Source organism: Carassius carassius, chromosome 11 (assembly GCF_963082965.1).
Source record: "Carassius carassius chromosome 11, fCarCar2.1, whole genome shotgun sequence".
NCBI lineage: Eukaryota > Metazoa > Chordata > Actinopteri > Cypriniformes > Cyprinidae > Carassius > Carassius carassius.
In genome coordinates, this window is record NC_081765.1 from 17,183,046 (window position 1) to 17,202,144 (window position 19,099).

A 19,099-nucleotide genomic window follows, 5' to 3' on the forward strand; every position below is an offset into this window, starting at 1 on the left:
AACATGCTATGGTAAGTCAATCTAACATAACATTTTCTTATTTTGATATTGTTTATTTCTTAATCCTATACAGTTCATCAGGCTCTAAATTATTTAATCTATGCCATCTCAGACCAGGTTTTTCCATCACTCAAACACAATTACACGGCACTCGATTCTGACTTGTGCTTGCTCTTATGAAAATGTAGTTCTTATCCCCATTTGTTATAATAACGCTAGCATTCATTACCAGGTCAACAGTTACTTTAGTTCATTATTATTATTAATCTATATAGCATTTGTTATGAAAACAACAGCCTGCACATTTAACAATAGCTAGCCTATAGCATGCCACAGTTGTAAATCTATAGGGAAAATCTATTCCCTTAAAAGATTTTCTATAAATTCTACATCAAGTTTAACTATATGTACCAGAATAAATAAGTCTATAATAAAATGTGATACACTCTCCTGGTAAAACTAGTTTTAAAAGATTTTAATATATTTTAGTGCTGGAGCAAGATTATGTTTTGTCCTCTTGTCATCAGTCTTTTTAGTTTACTATGTGCCGTTTTTAGAAAATGTTAGACTTGTTGGGTGGGACCCCTCCCATCCACCCCACCCTGAGTACATGTAACCTGACCCCTCAGTGTACCTGAGAGCCAGAGAGATTTTAGACTGCTTGCCAAACCCACATGTGGTTGATGTAGAAAATGAAACCGTGAAGTTTTCTGTTAAGACCGACTATTCATCTTACCTCACATACCCCACATTTACAACAGTGAAGAACAACAGAACTTCAGACACTCAAAATCTACCTTACTTCGCACACTTTTAAATTGAATCAATAAATGCATAAATATTGTCTAGATAATTGTTCATTGTTGTAAACAAAATCCACCAAACCCAAACAAGGATTTTATGTATATAGCACATTAAAACAACATGACAGCTGTGCTGAGTCTGACCAAGGTGCTTCACAGACAAAGCTGTTTTATCAGTGTTGAGCATCATTGCCGCAGCATGATATAACACCAGCATGGAGCAGTGTGGTCCGAGAGGGGTGCTGAAGAGGCCTGCAGGCTGCACACACGTGCAGGTATTGCATACTTCAGCAGTGACGTGCACATGAGCTGAGGACCGAGGTATGGAATCGCCAACACTAAAGTGCCGTTCCTGTGTCTCAGTGTGTGTACTACTGAGTAGTTTAGTGTGAGATAGATAGAACCTCCATTGGGGGAAGTGTTTTAGTTTAGAATTCTGGCAGCACTTTTTGCAGAATACAGAGTATTTCATCAATGAATCATCTAAACAATGTTAGTCTTTAGAAGAATGTGAAGTTTTCATGAACAGAATGTTTGACCACACAAATACTTCTGGTGCAGTGTACATTTGTATTTATCAAGCTGTGTATGTGTGCCTTTGCCGTGCACTAAAGCAGTAATTTGAGAGTTGTTGGCTATGGGCCAGGTTGCCATGGAAATGGCAGTCAATTGTGCTTGCTTTTCCCCAGAAAATTTATAAAAACGCTTCCCACCATGCCAAGCACTGCTATCAGTCCTCATAGACATCTACTTATTGAAGCATTAAGATGGAATGCTGCTAAATATTTTAATAAACATTCTAAAAATTAAAATTTCAAATTCAAAAAACAAAAACATAACTTTGTCAACATATCACCTCTTGTGTCTGTTTTATACTGTATAAAAGTACTGTGGTGGTACAGTAATGATGTTTCATGTTGTTGGTTACCATATTATTATACAGTGGTTTCAACATTGTACACCAAAAAATACCATGGTATTTGCATTAAAGTACTTTGTGTGAAAAATTAAGTACTGCTTACAAAAACCATAAATCTTATTTACAGTACATTGACAGAGAAGAGTCTTGCCTCCAGCATAATGAAGGACAGATTGGCACACAAATTGCCTCTCCTACACACAAAGAAAAAACGATAGAGAGTATGAGTTCGGGCATTTCAGTTCAGTCAATTTCATGGTATTCACAGGCTCCCACAGGAAAATATAGCTATTTCGGTGTATCATTGTGGTGACAGTGGTCTGAACTGCTGTACCATTCTCTGGGCCTTTATACAGACTCTATTTGAAATGGAAACTAAATGGAATTTCTTTCTACAAGAACATGCTTAATTTCTGAACTTAACACAATAGGTTATAATTACATTATATTTGGGGTTAATTCAGGGCAATATGTTATTTTAGCAGACATGCAACAAGCTTGGGGACAAGATACCAGTGGCACAAGGGAGTAACTAAACTTCCCGAAGTCTCAGAAGTGGATTGAAGTCAGAGTGCTAGAAACACAACCATATCTAAGAAGTTATCTTAACAGTAGCTGCAGCTGATGGCAGAGACACGGAAGCTTCTTCTGCAGGTTTAGCATCTTTCTCCTCCTCCTCCTCTTCCTCCTTCCCATTTTCTTCATGATCATCAGTGTCATCATCTTCTTTATCCACTTCCTCTTCGGCCAGAGTCGCAGATGGACCATTCTCGAGTACTCCACCCTTATCTGAAATGAACACCTGTCCATCCCCACTGCCCGAGGTGGAGGGGTTGTGATGATCGCCTCCATTTGTTTTCTCATCTGAGGAGTGTAACTCAGCCAGGGGCAGCTCACCATCTGGTCCCCCAAAGTTGGGAACTTCTACTGGGCTGAGATTCCTGGGTGAGCTCCCAGCGTGCTGGGAGGAGTCAGCATCTCCATCTCGTACCTTCTTGTCATTGCAGGACATTGGAGAGCCGCGGAAGGACGAGCTCTTGGAAGAGGAGCTCTTCGGGTGGCTGGGGATGAAGCTTTTCTTGATTTTCTCACGCTGTTCTGGAGGCACGATCCTGTTGATCCTCTTCTCGATGTTGCTTCTCGAGAAAGCCTTTTTTAGACTATCCACCTTCTTCAGACTGGAGCGCTTGAACTTGTCAGCACGAGAGCGCTCCAGACGTTCGCTTCCCATACCTGGGAAACTATCTTCATGCAAATCAAGGGACTCATTGCCACCCTCTGCTAGAAGACTGGTTGCTCCTTTTTCCTCACCGTCATCAGAGGAGAGGCTGATGGTCTGTAGGCCTTCATCTTGAGAATGGTGTAAATCAGTGAGTGGAGTTGGTGCAGATGGAGCAATCTCATCCTGAAAGGTGGAGGCCAGGCCATCTTTAGTAAGCAGAGTGGAGGGGATTTCATTATCTCCCTAAAATAGGAGAGAAAGAAAATGTGTTTAGCAACTGAAAGATTCAATGTGTGTTTTTTTTTTTTTTTTTTACGTTGTTACATTTTGCAGACGATTTGGATAACCAACTGACATTGGCTTTGGATAAAACAGTTTATCAGTTCATGCATTTTGTAGGAATCCAACCCACAACCTTGCCATTGCTAGCAGCATACTGCACTATAAAGATTTGTTTCACATGCTACTTTTGTACAATTAAACAAAACAAACAGATGAGTCAGTTTGTGAGTGTTTTTTTAAGTTATATTGTGCAATCTGCTGAAAAACCTGTTTGTTGCAGAACAAGCTATACCCAAGCATGTGGAGGCATTGTCTTGGAGTTACTCCAAACCAAAAAAAAAAAAAAGCAATTGTTGATGGCAGGAGGTTGAGGTTTCACTCTTCCCGCCAAATTCCTTTAAAAAAAAAAGAAAAAAAAAATCTTTGATTCAAAACATACATGTATAAAAATGCATACCGAAATATTGTTTCACTCAGCAATCTACAGTAAGTCATGTTTTTATGTATACTGCATAGCTCAATGTATGTTTTTATTGCAATCATTTTTTTTGCTTTCTTCTTTGCCTATGTTTTTTATTGTGAGATTATGCATGTACATAGATAAAATATGCATTAACCACACTCAAAAAATTATGCAAAATAAAAAAATTAAAAAATACTCTTCATTTATTCATTTAACCACTGCAATAAACAAACAAAAAACTCTAAATATGCCACACCCTCTCAAATCTCTCTCTCTCTCTCTCTCTCTCACACACACACACACACACACACACACACACACACACACACACACACACACTGGTTTCCATGTTTTGTGGGGACTATCCATAGGTGTAATGGTTTTTCTGCTGCACAAACTGTATTTTCTATCCCCTTACCCTAATCCTAAACTTACCACTCACACAAAACATTTTTGTATTTTTACATTCTCAAAAATATTAATTCTGTATGATTTATAAGATGTTTTCCTCAAGGGGACAAAAAAAATACACACAAGGTTAAATTATACTAGTATTACTATCCTTGTGGGGACAATGTTCTCCTCATAACGTAGAGAATACCAGATACTCACACAGAGACAGTGAGGACAGAATATTCTCCCACACCCATCCATTTGATTAAAAAATTACATGCATTACAATGCAAACTGAAATCTTATTTCACTTAACAATGTACTGTAGTTATTTTGTGAAGTCAAGATTTTGGGGTATACTGCATAGATTATGCATGTATACAGATAAATATAAACAAATGTTACCTTTTGCAAAATCCAAAATAAACAACCACAACAAAAAAGATCACCAGATATGCCACACCATTTAAAATCTGTGACAGTGCAGAATATTCTCTTATCGCTGCTCTCCCCTCATACACACAGACCCCTGACACACACCTCCACCTCTGGCGGCTGGGGGTTAGGCTTCACGCTTAAGGAGTAAATTGAAGATTGGACCCTCAGGGAAGGGCGGATTAGCAGCACGAATAGAGCTTTTGCACGCTCACTTGCTCCCTCCTAAGGGGACTAAACACACTCCCAGTAATTCAGAGCACATATCATATATCTGTCCAAGCTCCAAACATCTAAATGGCAGATTTGTTACTATGCCAGTATTTCAGTATGAAATTGTTCTTTTAGCTGTGTTCCGCATTAAGCTTCACTAATTTAAAGGAACTGTTCCTGTTCCTTTAACTTGTAATAAAGATGCAACATTCTAGACATTGAGAGCTCTCAGTGGTCAAACATTTAATTTGCTTTATATGCACTATAAAATGGAACAACATCATAATGTAAAGACAACCTAATCCTCATTTTCTTGCCCTTGGCCATGAAACTATGCGCCATTAACAAGAAGTTGGTTTCCAAATTCCAGCGAAAGACTGGAAATCCCCCCCCATTCAAGAAACCTTTTTGATTAATATGAGAACCTATTCCAAAAGTGCGGTTTTTTTTTTTTTTTTTACCAATTTGTAAAATGTGTTTTGCTTTTTCCCAGATGGATGGTACTCATCTTTAACATTTCACCTTTGAATAACAAGTATCACCCTGAGGGCAAAGATCCAGTCAAAACCAGTGTTGACTCTGGGCTAACCAGTTTCTTCATGAGCAAACGTACTGAGTACGCATGATCAAGAGCTACATGGAAACCAGAGCTGGGAGTTGGCTGTGTTCGGTTAGTTCTATAAATTTATTAGCTTTTAATTTGTGATAACCTGGTAATGGCTACATTTGTATTCTATTTTATAATTAATGATAGACTGAGACTCGGGTGACACTATTATATTATGTTTTTAGCCAACCGTACAAGAACTGTAATAGGCTATACAGAATCTACACAGAAGGGATTTAGTGAGATATTAGATAAAAAAAAAAACTTTAACTCAGTAAAATGACCCCCTATTGAAATATGTTGTTTCAGCTCGAATCTAATTAGTTTGTGCCTTGAGGGTTTTGTCAGATGAAAAGTGCACATATGAAATATGTCTCCAAAAGCCTGGGAAATTTCACACAGTAGTAGGTTGACCCCAATTAGAAGGCTTTATTAAAATAGTCTCAATGGTACAAATTTCATAAGAAGTAAAACTAATATTAATATAATGATGCATATTTTACAAAATTCTTTGGGAATGATATCATTCTAGTACGGAAGTTCTAAGCGGCCATGCATTATAATTTTTTTCCTTTTTGTTTTCTTGTTATAATGACTTAATTTTCTCGTTATCTCGACATAACGAAAGTCGTTTTCTCGTTATAACGACTTATTTTTCTCGTTATCTCGACATAACGAAAGTTTGTTTATAACGACATGATAGTTTTACTGTTGCTACAGTAACGAACTCAACTTTGACAGGCATCTGATGGACAACCATGCAGGCGCTCTTACTGTAGCATATATTTCAGCAAATTTTGCTTCGCCTAGGTAATAACGTCTACAATACTGTACATAAATAAAGGCTGATCAATCACTGTTCAGTTTTCCAGAGACAGTACACCAAACATTTTGTTTTTGTAATTAACATGTTTAAATGGCCACACCGCGAACACAGACGGAGTGCCTTCAGAAGGATGCAGAACTATTCTAAGATCTTGAGCTGCTTGGATTAAACTCCCTTTTAATTTTTCATTTATTTGAAATAAAATATATAATTTGTAATTTTTATTAGTCATTATATGCTGTGGCAAATATCAAGTGCGTTACAAGCTTCTGTTTGAAAAGATCGTTCATGTGCAGTGTATGTGTGTGTGTGCAGAAAAAAAAACGATTACAACATTATAGAACAAAACTGAATTAAATTAGCCTATGCATTTTACATATACATCACATTTCTCATCAATATGGTTAACAATAAAGATTAATAATAAGGAAAAAAAGCACATCACAAATAGCCTACATCGTTAAATCCTGTTCTACTGTAGATACACAGAACATTTCTGCTTATTAACTACCTAATCATGTGCCTAAAAGAAGCACAAATAAAGATATAGGTGCAAACAGAATACAGTGAAGTCAACCTTGGTTTTGATAAGCAGCTAACTGACCCAGAACGCGTTGGTGAAACTCATGCATCTAGCAAGAACTTAATACACAAAATAATCATGTTGATTAAAGCATTTAACATTTATGAATTAATTAAATGTCAGTAATGAACAAGACTGCACAAATTATAGCGATCACGAGGAAGGTCCGCGTACAGTAAAGTGGACAGTGTACAACACCCCATCAGTTATACTCAGGTCTGTAGTGCCACCAATAAGTTTTGTAACTTATTAGAGAAAATTAAGTCGTTATAACGAGAAAACGACTTTCGTTATGTCGAGATAACGAGAAAATTAAGTCGTTATAACGAGAAAACGACTTTCGTTATGTCGAGATAACGAGAAAATTAAGTCGTTATAACGAGAAAACTAAAAGGAAAAAAATTATAAAGCATGGCCGCTTCGAACTTCCGTATTCTAGTGATATTTTTCTCAAAATTTTCTCACAATCTAAAACCCAAAACAAGGAGTCTCTGTTATGTTAGTTTCACTCTTCATTTAGCAGCTCGAGTCTTTCTGATCCTGCTCTGTGTCCACCTTTCTTTACATTTGTTTCTCGGCCTTGTATCTTATGACACTGCAATAAATCAAGACACTTGCCATTCAGATTTTGACCTTTATCTAAATACACAATGACTTCCCTTCAGAGGAAGAGAAAGAGGGGGGACTGAAGGATAGAGGGGGAGAACTTTTCAAAACATTATGTCACATGCTGATACCCCTGCTTCAGTGTGTAATGGGAGCCTGGATAATTAACGCACCCCGCTGGAGGCCTCTGGACTTTTTGGAGTGGAAACATCGAAAGAGATGAGAGAAATGCTATGTGTGTGTGTCTCAATGAGGCTTGTAAGGCCTGCACAGACAACACAAGGGCAGCGGAAAGAATGGGAAAGAAGCAGAGGAAAGACAAATATAAGAACAACAGAGGATGATACTATTAAAAGACACAAATAAAGGATGTGTCACTGCTGGATGTTAGCAGTATTGCATTTGTTCTTGGTAAGGGAAAGTGTTTTTACTTTTTTTTTTTCACTATAGCAGTGGTATTTTAGTATTATTTATATACTATTATTAATATTTTAAATTAGCTTTAAAAATACTATGTAGGTTTATTTTTGTTTAAGTTTTATTTTTTATTTTTGTAAATCTATACCAACACTGTTCTGCCATGAAAAAAAATGTACACAATAAAACAACAAAGGCACAGTATACATTGGCTTTGAATTTGTTTTTCTCATCCTAGGAAAATGATTCTGCAACTGTCAATTCCCATGCAAATCTGACTCAGAAAAAGTCTATACATCCGCATGTTTTGAGTGTCAGTAAGTTGATAGCCAACTAAAATAATGACTGGATTTCATGTTTAAAGCCCTTTTTTCTAACTTAACCCCACTTAAATTAATTTATATAACACATTAATAAGAATCTGATAACATAAAACACATGACATACAGCACACAAACATGTGCTCACTCATCCGTTACCTGTTTATGATTTGTGGAAGAAATTCAGGGAATCTTTGGCTTTTCTCTAGATGGAGAAAATAAGTGGAAAGCAACAGCCAACTGGCTTGAACACACAGTTCAGGGAGATGCCGGGCAAAGCAATGTGCTATCAAAGCCTCTGATCTGCAGCATTGTGGTGAAAACTATGGGGAAACTATACTTAAAAGCCATTTTGGGCTTTCAACTGTCTTTGACTGAATTAAGCATAGCAGAGGTTATTGCCCAGCAGAAAATAAGAATATTTTCTTTATTTTTTACATTCTGGCATATTATTGTCTGAGCTGATGAGAAGTGAGTTGTCTAACAAAGGGTCTGCATCTCTTTCTCTCTCTCTCTCTCTCTCTCTCTCTCTCTCTCTCTCTCTCTTTCTCTGTCTCCGGTTTATATTAAAAAGCCTCATTGTTTCTGTCTGTCTGGCCACTTGAATGAATCACATGATTAGTCAGGCTTCCTGATATATAATTTTTCTAATTAGAGTGTATTTACTCATGTGAGCCCAATAATACCTGCAGAATGAGTGTGTCTGGATCATTTCATCTTCACAGGGCTTGACTTTTGAGATCTCACCCTTGACATATTTCTTATTTAAACTGTACATTTGGGCAAGGCATATCAAATGGCTTGTTTAAACAAATAGCCAACAGGCTTTAATTATGATAAGCAGTGGACCATTGCTTGTTAGTCAGTTGTAGGTGGTATTTATAAAATAGAGGTGGGGTATTCTCAAACCCAAAACTGGACAAACATCTGTGTGGTGCAGAATGAGTCATACCACACTTAACCTTGATCCTTTGCAAATGTTACTGAGCTGTGTCCCAGAGGAATCGTGGCTAGGAGGCAGGAAAGCACATTTAGCAGGATTATATTAACACACCTCTCCTGAAATTCCATATCAGCTCTGTTTCACCAAAGTGAAACATCAGTTTTTTTATTTATTTATCCTTGAAAATATGAGTAGAAAAAAGGAATAAAAGTAAGGTACAGTCAGTTGGTCATCATCAGTTGATGTTTGTAGGCTGTACATTATCCGTGCAGCGATACAAGAGATATGAATCTACCACAAAGTTGAATGTTGCTGGAGCAACAGCCAAATATACAGTTTGGATGCCATTATACAAAAATATTTGAGTGCAGAATGCTGTGATTTACCAATTAGAATCAAGTAATCCTGAACGTTGTAAAAAACAACAGCCGTATGTGCGAGCTGTATGTTAGTACAATGATGAAGGGAGGAGTCGAGTTGTCAAACCAGAAATCCAGCACATTGAGCCGAAACAAGCCTGAGCAGAGGTGTCTCTCTCTCTCTCTCTCTCTCTCTCTCTCTCTCTCTCTCTCTCTCATACTTCAGTTTGTTTTCCATTATCCTCATCCAGTTCATTCTATCTCTTCTGTTCCTCTGCTGTTTCCTACCCCTTCACAATATCTTCCCTGGCCTTGAAGTTGTCATGCTTTGTTTTCATATAGTTTTCTTTCTTTTTCTTTAATTCTTTCTTTATTTCAGTCTGTCTGTCTGTTTGGCTTTCTTTCTCCCCCCATGTCTTTCTCTCAGATTTCCTTTGAGGTGAATCTTTGTTGGTTGAGGGAGGAGCTCAGGGCACGGCACAGGAATTATAATGAAAGGACATCAACCGTTGTATTCCAACCTGAGTTTAAAAAACATGTAAGAATTCATAAAATATTATAATTGCAACCTGAATGAAATTCTTAGATTAAAACAGCTAGAACGAATCTCTGACATACACCGAGCACAATAAGCAAACACATTTTCTCTCAGTGTTAGAGAATATAATCAATGATGAGATCAAATCAGTTCAATCAAATTCAGATGAATGCTCTTTGTTGTTGAACACACTGAACTGTGTGCATGCACTGCATGAAGTTGATACGAATCTGGAATTGGAAATCATGCTTTTGGTTGATGAAAGAATGCATTTGTTGTATAACCCAGTGTTATTGTGAAGAATTATCATTCTGACTGTCTAATCAGAATCTGCTCCGTCGTTATAAAAAGCTCTTTCTCGTAGGGCCTGTAAACACTGGCTGTTTCAGGTCATCGGATTGTTACCTTTCTCCCAGCCCTAAAAACACACAATCCCATATTTGTTTTTACCTTTCATTGAAGATATTGATATTGAGGCTTAAACATCTATGTCATGCCAAAATATGGAATGCACAATTAAACACATGCCGATGGACTGACTGCTCAATCATACATGGCATTATTTGGATCTCAGCAGACTTATGAGACTTTTGAAAAGCATAAAAGCAATAAAATATGTTTTATCATTATCCATAAAAGCCTCATGTTTGCCATCAGTCATGTAGGTTGCCAAACTTCACAAGTCATGGTGAAGATGACTAAGGTGCATGTTATGACTTATAAGTATAGAAAGTATTTTTCTTCTAGACGTCATGGAAACATCTAGAAACAGCATCAAATATGAACAGTTGTCTAAATTATTGTTGTGAACACATTTAATGATCCTTCCACAAACACTGGCAACACAAAAAGACCAAAGTTAGCAGTGAAGAGCATCAGCACGTGGAAGCACATTTTTCTAGAATCAACACTGATGTATTTTTCAGAACACAGAAAGGGCAGTGATGCATTAAACATAAACAAATAGAGGCCTAAATGAGCAGTAATTACTGCAGATCATTAGTGCTTGTTAAGGGAAACAAGGCAGTTGACCAGACTGTCTCTCTCCCACACACATACATTTTCAGTGCCAAACTCAATGTGTATTCTTTCTTTCTTTCTTTCTTTCTTTCTTTCTTTCTTTCTTTCTTTCTTTCTTTCTTTCTTTCTTTCTTTCCCTGTGTGTTCAAACCACACCTTCCATCTCCAAATGCCTTTGCATGGTGCACATAAAGTTTTTAATTACCACACAGGCGGGTGAGCATCGTCAGATGCCAAAAAATGAAACAAAACAAGCCAATGAACATCCAAAGAGCAATAGTACTCTTCCAAAGCAAACTTCTGAGAGTGAATGGATTTGAGATTGCTCTCCCTTGTGTTTGCATTCTGTGTTTACTTTCAATAGGGTGTCGTTCCATAGAACAATACACCAATGTTTGAATGGCCTGTGGAATAAGGACATGTACATCTCTTTCCATTAACAAAAAAGAAAAGTGTCTTGACTCATGTCATATTTTTATTTATTTTTTTTGCATTGCATTTAAGTGCAAAAAACATGAAACCTGTAGCTATAATGCCAAACATATGTCAATGTCCAAACACAAAGAGAGAAAGTACACACCTGTGCTATTCTGTCATTCCTTGAGGCACTTTACGACATGGGAACGTGTGTTTTGACTTTGAGATTCAAAGTCATAATTATGGGAAACAAAGTCCAATTACATGAAACAAAACAAAATTGCAATTTTGAGATAAAAAGTCACATTTACCCTTTTTTATTATTTCTTTTTACTCTAAGGTAGAAACTTGGTTCTATACCTGACAATATCTATTAACACACACACACACACACTCAGCATTTTCTGAGACTTACTAAGTGTGTGTGTGTGTGTGTGTGTGTGTGTGTGTGTGTGTGTGAGAGAGAGAGAATACACTTACTCTAATGCAAACACTATATATGGTACTGTTCAATGGTTTGGAGTCAGTGAGATTTTTAAGGTTTTTTTTTTTTTTTTTTTTTTTTTTTTAAGTAGCCTTATGCTCAGAAAGCTGCATTTATTTGATTAAAAATGCATGAAATATACTAAAATATTAAAATTTCACTGTTTTCTATCTTAATATATTTTTATATTATATTTTATAGCATATCATATTCATTATTATTATTGTCAATTTTGAAAAAAAAAAGTTGTACTGCTTAATATTTTATGGAAACTGTGATACATTTTAGGATTCTTTGATGTTTTTTTTATTTATTAAAGAGCAGCATTTATTTTAAATTATTAATTACATGAATACCATTATTAATGTCTATACTGCAATTTTTGATCAATATAATGTGTCCTTGCTGTATAAATGTACTCATTAATTTATATTTAAAAAGTGTGTATTGCATTAGATTCACACACACACGAGTAGTGCTAGTGTATGTATGTGTGTGACGAATGAATCTGGCAAATGAATCTGTTTAAGACATTTTGTGCTAGTGAATGCCTTCATGTAGGAGTTGACATGAGGAATCAGTATACTAGTCTCAAAGGAGCTAGATCAAGGTTTGTGTTTTTATATCTATTGGCACTCGCTTTGACATTTAGCTCATTCTGCTATTGAATAACATTTTCCTCAGGAAAACTGATACCCAGAAAGCATTTTCGAAAGCAGAACTCTAACACCCATAAGAAATGCCTCTACCTGCTTCTACAAGTCAAAGATCACTGTCCCAGCATGTGTCTCGCTCCGGGGTAATCAGATAAGAATACTATTCTAAAAGCATGAGCCTGACGCAGCTGCTTAAATCAACACAACGCACCTTTCACATTAACAAACCAGCATAAAGTATAATAGTACTTCCTGAGTGTGTAAAATTGCATTACCTGAACATACAAAAACACTTCACCAAAGTTAAGAGGAAACTAAAAAACAGGTCACAAAGCTGGTTCAGCCAGAAGACTCAACTGTACAATCTCAGTTTGTTTTACACGTATTTGTAAGGAGAGGCTTTTAACCAGACAAGCCTATTGTAAACAAAGTGACCTTTGAGTTTTATGGTAAGGAATTAAGAAAAATGTGAGAGTTTGCGGGGACCTCAAGATTAGCCATAGAATCTCTTGATTGCATGCATACTGTAAGAATACACATTCTTGGACACATTGCCATTCCACTGCAGTCTGCACAAAATTCAAACATTTCATCCCAGCTGTATTCACAGGAAGAATTCCCATGCACTTTAGTTTCGTTGAAGGTACTGCACACATGTCCTGTCAAACATCACTTAAACCATTAAATCAAACTTTTTCTGCTTTCATTTTGTACATACAGTTACAAAATATTTAAAACTATTTACTTTTTTTATTTGCATTTACTTCTCTAAATAAAAACAAAAAAACGAAAAACATATAAAATGCTAAATTCCTGTATCAAAGGAGGAATTAGAAAGCATGGGTTAAGTATTGCTTTTATTTCTTTTGTTTTCTTAGCTAGATTTTTTTAACCATTAAAGTTTTCTCAAGTGTTGAAAAATCTCGTTCAGACACATATTTCTATTATGTATATATATATGTATGTATGTATGTATGTATGTATGTATATATATATATATATATATATATATATATATATATGTGTGTGTGTGTGTGTGTGTGTGTGTGTGTGTGTGTGTGTGCAACTGTTTTTTATTTGAATATAGTTAAATGGAATTTAAACAGCCATTTCTCAGTCTTCAGTGTCACGTGATCCTTTGGAAATAATTCTAATATGCTGATTTGGTGCTTAAGAAACATTTCTTATTCTGAAAACAGTTTGTGGAATCCATGATATGCTATCAATCAATGGTCTTCAAGTCTTCGAAAAGTTATTAATTTTGAATGACCATGTTAGATTCTCCACATGTTCACATTATTTTTGTCTTTTAAAGGTTCCTCAAGTGTGGAAAAAAAACACATTCAGACGTATTAACATATGTTTATCTTCAAGGCTTTAAAGGTTCCTTAAGAGTAGAAAGATATCATTCTTCTCACCTGAAAGATGAGCACTTTAAAGTGGTTCCTCTTCAGCAGATGGGCATGGTTGGCCTCCAGATGCTTCACCTGGCTGCTCTGTCTATCCAGGCGCTCCTTCACCTCCTTCACATTGAGGCCAGTCTTGCGTGAGCGCTCCAGCAGCTTGGCCACGCTGTTGGCTGTGGACATGTGGTTCTTGGTGAGCTGGGTCACATCACCCTGCACCGTCCTCACCGCCCCCTCCAGCTCGGCCTGCTTCTTCTCCATCCTCTGCTGGTTCTCCTGCACTGTCTCGATCATCACCTTCAGCTTGTCGAGCAGAGCCACCACCGTGATGGCGCTGACCTGGCCGCCAGGGGCTGTGGGGCTGGTCAAGGACTTGGAGCCCATATGGGAAAGGGTGTGGGCGGGGGAAGAGGGCACCGAGCTGGGACTGAAGCTCGGAATGAGGAGATCCTGAGCATCCTGAGCATCTGGGACTGGTGGTGTTGGGGTGCTTTCCTCCCTAGGTAAGGTAGCGGTGCTTCGCTCTGCGTGAGAAGAGTCTTCACCCATCCTGGAGTCAACACTGGTGATTTTGAATGACAGGGTTAGATTGACTCTCACAGACACTCTCCTGCCTTCTGCGCCTCTCTAAAAACAACATTCCCAACACTTCACTTAAAAACTCCCCACACACCCAGGGGAGGGGCCTGGTTGCTGTGGTATTTAGCTCAGCCCATCAGAGAAATTTGAGTAAAGAGTGTCAGTGTGAAAGTGTGCTACTGCAGGTGTGTATTTTTCCTCAATGCAATTTCAGTATTGTTTGACCAGCTTGAATTTGCAATCAGTAATGGTTTTGAAAATGTTTGTCATATGTATGAATATTTGGACAAAACCAGCAAGAGGAGTGTTTGTGTCAGGGAATGTTAGTGTAAAAGCACCTGAATGTCTCTACATTTCTTCATGAATCTCTACTGGCATTTCTCTTCACAGCTGTCTGACAGACTGAGGAAATGTCACACAGGCAAAAATGAAAATCAAGGTTTGAACAGAGAACTCAGCTCATCTGTGGCAGTGGCACCATGCCAGACTCAAACCAAACACAAGACACATACACACTGCATGAATGCCATGTTTAAGGGATAACTTGTCCAAAAATGAAAATTCTGTCATCATTTGCTTTGATCCCCTCATATTGCTCCAAAACTATATGACACAAAAGTAGATGTTTTGAAGAATGTCCATGCCGCTCTTTCCATACAGTGAAACTTGATAGAAAACTGAAGCTTTAAAAAGATGGTATTCATTCACTTTTATCATATGGAAAAGAGCAGCTTAGACCAGGGCTATTACAGTTAACTAAAACGAAAACCACAAACTGTAATAAAATAAATTAAACTGAAAAAAAAAATACCTCTCCTCACATTATTCACCGAGAGAACAAGCAACATATTTTACAATACCTTTGATGCTAATTGTACAGAGTGGAAGTACAATAAACAAAGGCCATCCAGCAGACAGCTCACAGTAATCATAATCATAAATTAAAGTTAATTAAAATAAAATAAAGTGCATTAGAATAAATGATGTCTTATGATTTATTGCAGGTATTAAACCCAGGTCAGACTTTGAATGTTAACAATGTGTTGACTCTTGATCAATAGTCTGAATGAACAAAGAGAAGGAAAGACACAACCTCATTCATAGATCTGTGACCATGAAAGTAAACACATCACCTGGAAATCTGGTGTGGTGCTCATATCAAAGATAAACAAGCCGACCAGAGGTCATTTTCTGGATAATGACAATAGCACAGAATGACATGCATAACTTAGATATCTGTTAGGGAGTGTTATTAGAGGACAAGGTCAAGAATCTAACATAAAATTATCTTTTTCTCTCATATCTGTTCATTTCCTGAGACTGAGGCGTTTATCTCCCTCTCCTAGGCTGCCTGCAAGCACATGTAAGCACTGAAAACCACTGCTAATGTTTCTTATGTTGTCGTTGGGTATGTGTATTCTCCTGTCATGTGCCCACAATATAGATACAAATCAAAAACCGTCACCAAAGTGACCCCATATCCACACACTGATATCAACAGATAGGTCAGGCCAAATAAATAAATAAATAAATCACATACACTTAAAGGGAAAGTTCACCCAAAATCATTCACTTGCCCTCACGTCTTTCCAAACCTGTAAGACTTTCTTTATATTGTGAAATGGATATTTTGGAGAATGTTGGAAACCAAACATTTTTAGTGACCAATGACTTCCACTTTATGAAAAAAATAAAATAAAAAAAAAAAACACTGAGACATTTCTCCACATATTTTCTTTTATGTTCCATAAATGAAAGTCAGTCATACATGTTTGGACTGACATGAAAGTGAGTAAATGACAATATAATTCACATTGTTTTGGTGAATTATAACATTAAAAAATCTTTCTAATTTCTTAGTTATGTCATAATCAGCCATTGCAAAGTGCAGCGAGGCCTGACCTCTGCAGGTAGAAGGTAATCACTGCACTTAAAATAAATAAATAAATAAATAAATAAACCTGCTTGCGGTTTAGCTGGTACTTCAAAATCCCAGTTGAGACCACAAAACCTTTTACCCACAAAACATGAAAGCAGAGAAAATAAGTGCACGAGAGGTACAGATTATTATATTTTTGGACCACATGTGACAATGTTTCAGTAAATGAAACATTTAAATGAATGCATGTTGGATGATACTGTAAAACATCTCAGTAATGTGTAGTTTCCTGTCAGTTACATAACAACATCCTGTTGTTGTTTCTGTTTAATGAGAGTCGTCTTTCTTAATCGTCTTTCTTATAAGTTTCATATTATTCGTGACTGTTACTGAGATGTCACTCATATAGTGTTGCATGATTTGTGTTTCAGCTTTATGGGAAAACCCCAGAGTATGAAAAGACATGTCACTGCAAAGCACACTAAAGTTATGCCTGTATCGTATATAATTGCTACCTTTGTTTGAAACTTAGATGGCTTCGCTTGTAACAGGTTTTTCAAATTGACTCTTAGGTGAATGCAAATTGTTTGATGCCTGGTGAGAGATTGCGCTTGTGGCATCACAATAATTAGCTGAATGATAGCAGACAGATTTTTTTCTCTTGTCTCTGGGACTTTTTGACCAGTGATGAAAAAAGCAGCAGATAGATTAAATGTTTTCCCTCAGATTTTCCCTCAGAACTTGACGGCCATAAAGAGCAGTATTTTAGCCACCTATATCAAATGCCATTCCATTGCTTTATTTATTTATTTTTGTAAAGAGCTTCAATAATTATATTATATATATATATAGGGCTGTCAATAGATATTTTTTTAAATCGAATTAATTTCTGTGATTTATCGCGATTAATCGAACACTTCATGAAATTAAGCATAGACCATTTATCTTGTTTCAAATCTTTATTTTGTTTATCATTTGCTATATTCAGCAAAGTAAGCCAAAAGATTGAAGGCTGATTCTCACAAATCAGCTTTTTCTGCAAGTTTTTTTTCAAGATAAATGTAGATGTCCAAAAAAAAAAGACTCCAAAAGAACTCCAAAACTTAAAAAGGACACCAAAAAACCAAATGGTATAAGGAGCCCATATAAGCACATATGAAAGAAAAATAAAATGCTTAAAAAATAAATAAAAATAAAAATGGCATAGTATGTGTGCAGTGGAACAGCAAATTGCTTTTTAACATTTTAGAGAAGTCAAGTTTCAATACCGAATAGGGCACATGGAGATGCCAAAAAAATAAAAATAATAAATAAAAACAACCCTAAACCAACGTACTGCTTACTGCCTATATCTACTACAGTACACAGATCCATTCAGAATAACTAAACACAGCAACATACACAAGACAAATCATTATACTGAATGTGTGTGGAAACAACGTGAACATATGGAAAAATCGGTGCCTATGCATAAATACATTGTGTGATCAATGCTTCAAGAGCACTCAACACATTCATATAACGGACTCGTGTGCTTAGCCTACTGTATGACTCCTGTATGCCACCGCAATCATCTTTACCTTAAATGCAGTCTTCATCCATCAAAACTCTACTAGCAAGACACTGATTATCCAATTGAGGAAACATTTGCGTCTCATCTGGCCATACAGAGGTGGGATGTGTTGAAAATCCGTTCAGTCTGTATTTCATACAGCTCGACGATAAAGCATATATATTTAAAGCAATGATTCCCAAACAGATCAGGATATAGATTAAAAAAGAATCACTGTTAAATGGCTACTGTGTGCTGAATCACATCCAGTGTAATCTGGTTTGTTTCAAAACCTTGTTATGGTTCTGGTTGAGACTCAGATACAATGAAACAATGGCATTCAACTAAAAGCAAATGTATTTATTGTAAACATGTGTTAAGACTTATGAAATTGTTGGAATGGATCAGATAAGTGGTGTCTTCGCTGGTTTGGCAACTGATTCAGCATTGTTGAGAATGCAAAGTATGTACCTCCTGCACTTTAGTCCTGTTTGACTGGAGGTCTATTAGTCTAAAGAGAAAGCAAAGTGAAAAGCATATACCAAATTCATAGTCTTTACTGCATCACGTGTCACCAGGGCTACAATTCCGTCCTGCACTGAGCCCGAAAGTAAAGGGTCTGCTTAGTGGAAGCAGAACACAAACATACAAATGTACTCAGTATCACTAAGGCTCTCTCTTACCCCCTGTGGCACACTGACTGTCAGACAGGAAGTGTAGGCACTCCACTGGACTGGTCTGGGATGAAATAGGAAGTTCTGCAGACAAGGAATGTGCGGAATTCCTTAGTCCTAAAGGGTTCCGTCCTCCACATGACCTTTAAAGGTCAGTATATTCCCTCTATCTCTCATTTCTTTTTCTACATTTTGCTGGAGTAAAATTGACCACAAAAGAAAACAAAGATAATTAAAAATATAAAGGATAACAGTCTTTTTTATTTGAGAGGAAAATTACCCCTAATATTTTTAATGATTTTGAAAGAAACATCTTATGATCACCAAGGCTACATTTATTTAATCAAAAGTAGAGTAAAAAGAGTTATATTGTGTAAGATTATTACAATTTTTATAACCATTCTCTGTTTAAAATTGTAATTTATTCCTCTGTCGGCAAAGCAGCCTTTAGCGTCATGATCCTTCAGAAATCAGAGACATTCAGAAATTCAGATACATTTCTT

General features: G+C 36.7%; 1 protein-coding gene across 1 annotated transcript; it reads right to left on the minus strand.

Moving 5' to 3' along the window:
• Positions 1-1,576: 1,576 nt before the first annotated feature.
• LOC132152928 (caveolae-associated protein 2-like) lies at positions 1,577-14,554 on the minus strand. Its single transcript, XM_059561929.1, has 2 exons — positions 13,925-14,554; positions 1,577-3,187 (listed from the first exon to the last, which is right to left on the minus strand). The coding sequence occupies exons 1-2, from the start codon at positions 14,459-14,461 to the stop codon at positions 2,315-2,317; spliced, it is 1,410 nt and encodes a 469-aa protein (XP_059417912.1). The 5' UTR covers positions 14,462-14,554; the 3' UTR covers positions 1,577-2,314.
• Positions 14,555-19,099: the final 4,545 nt, after the last annotated feature.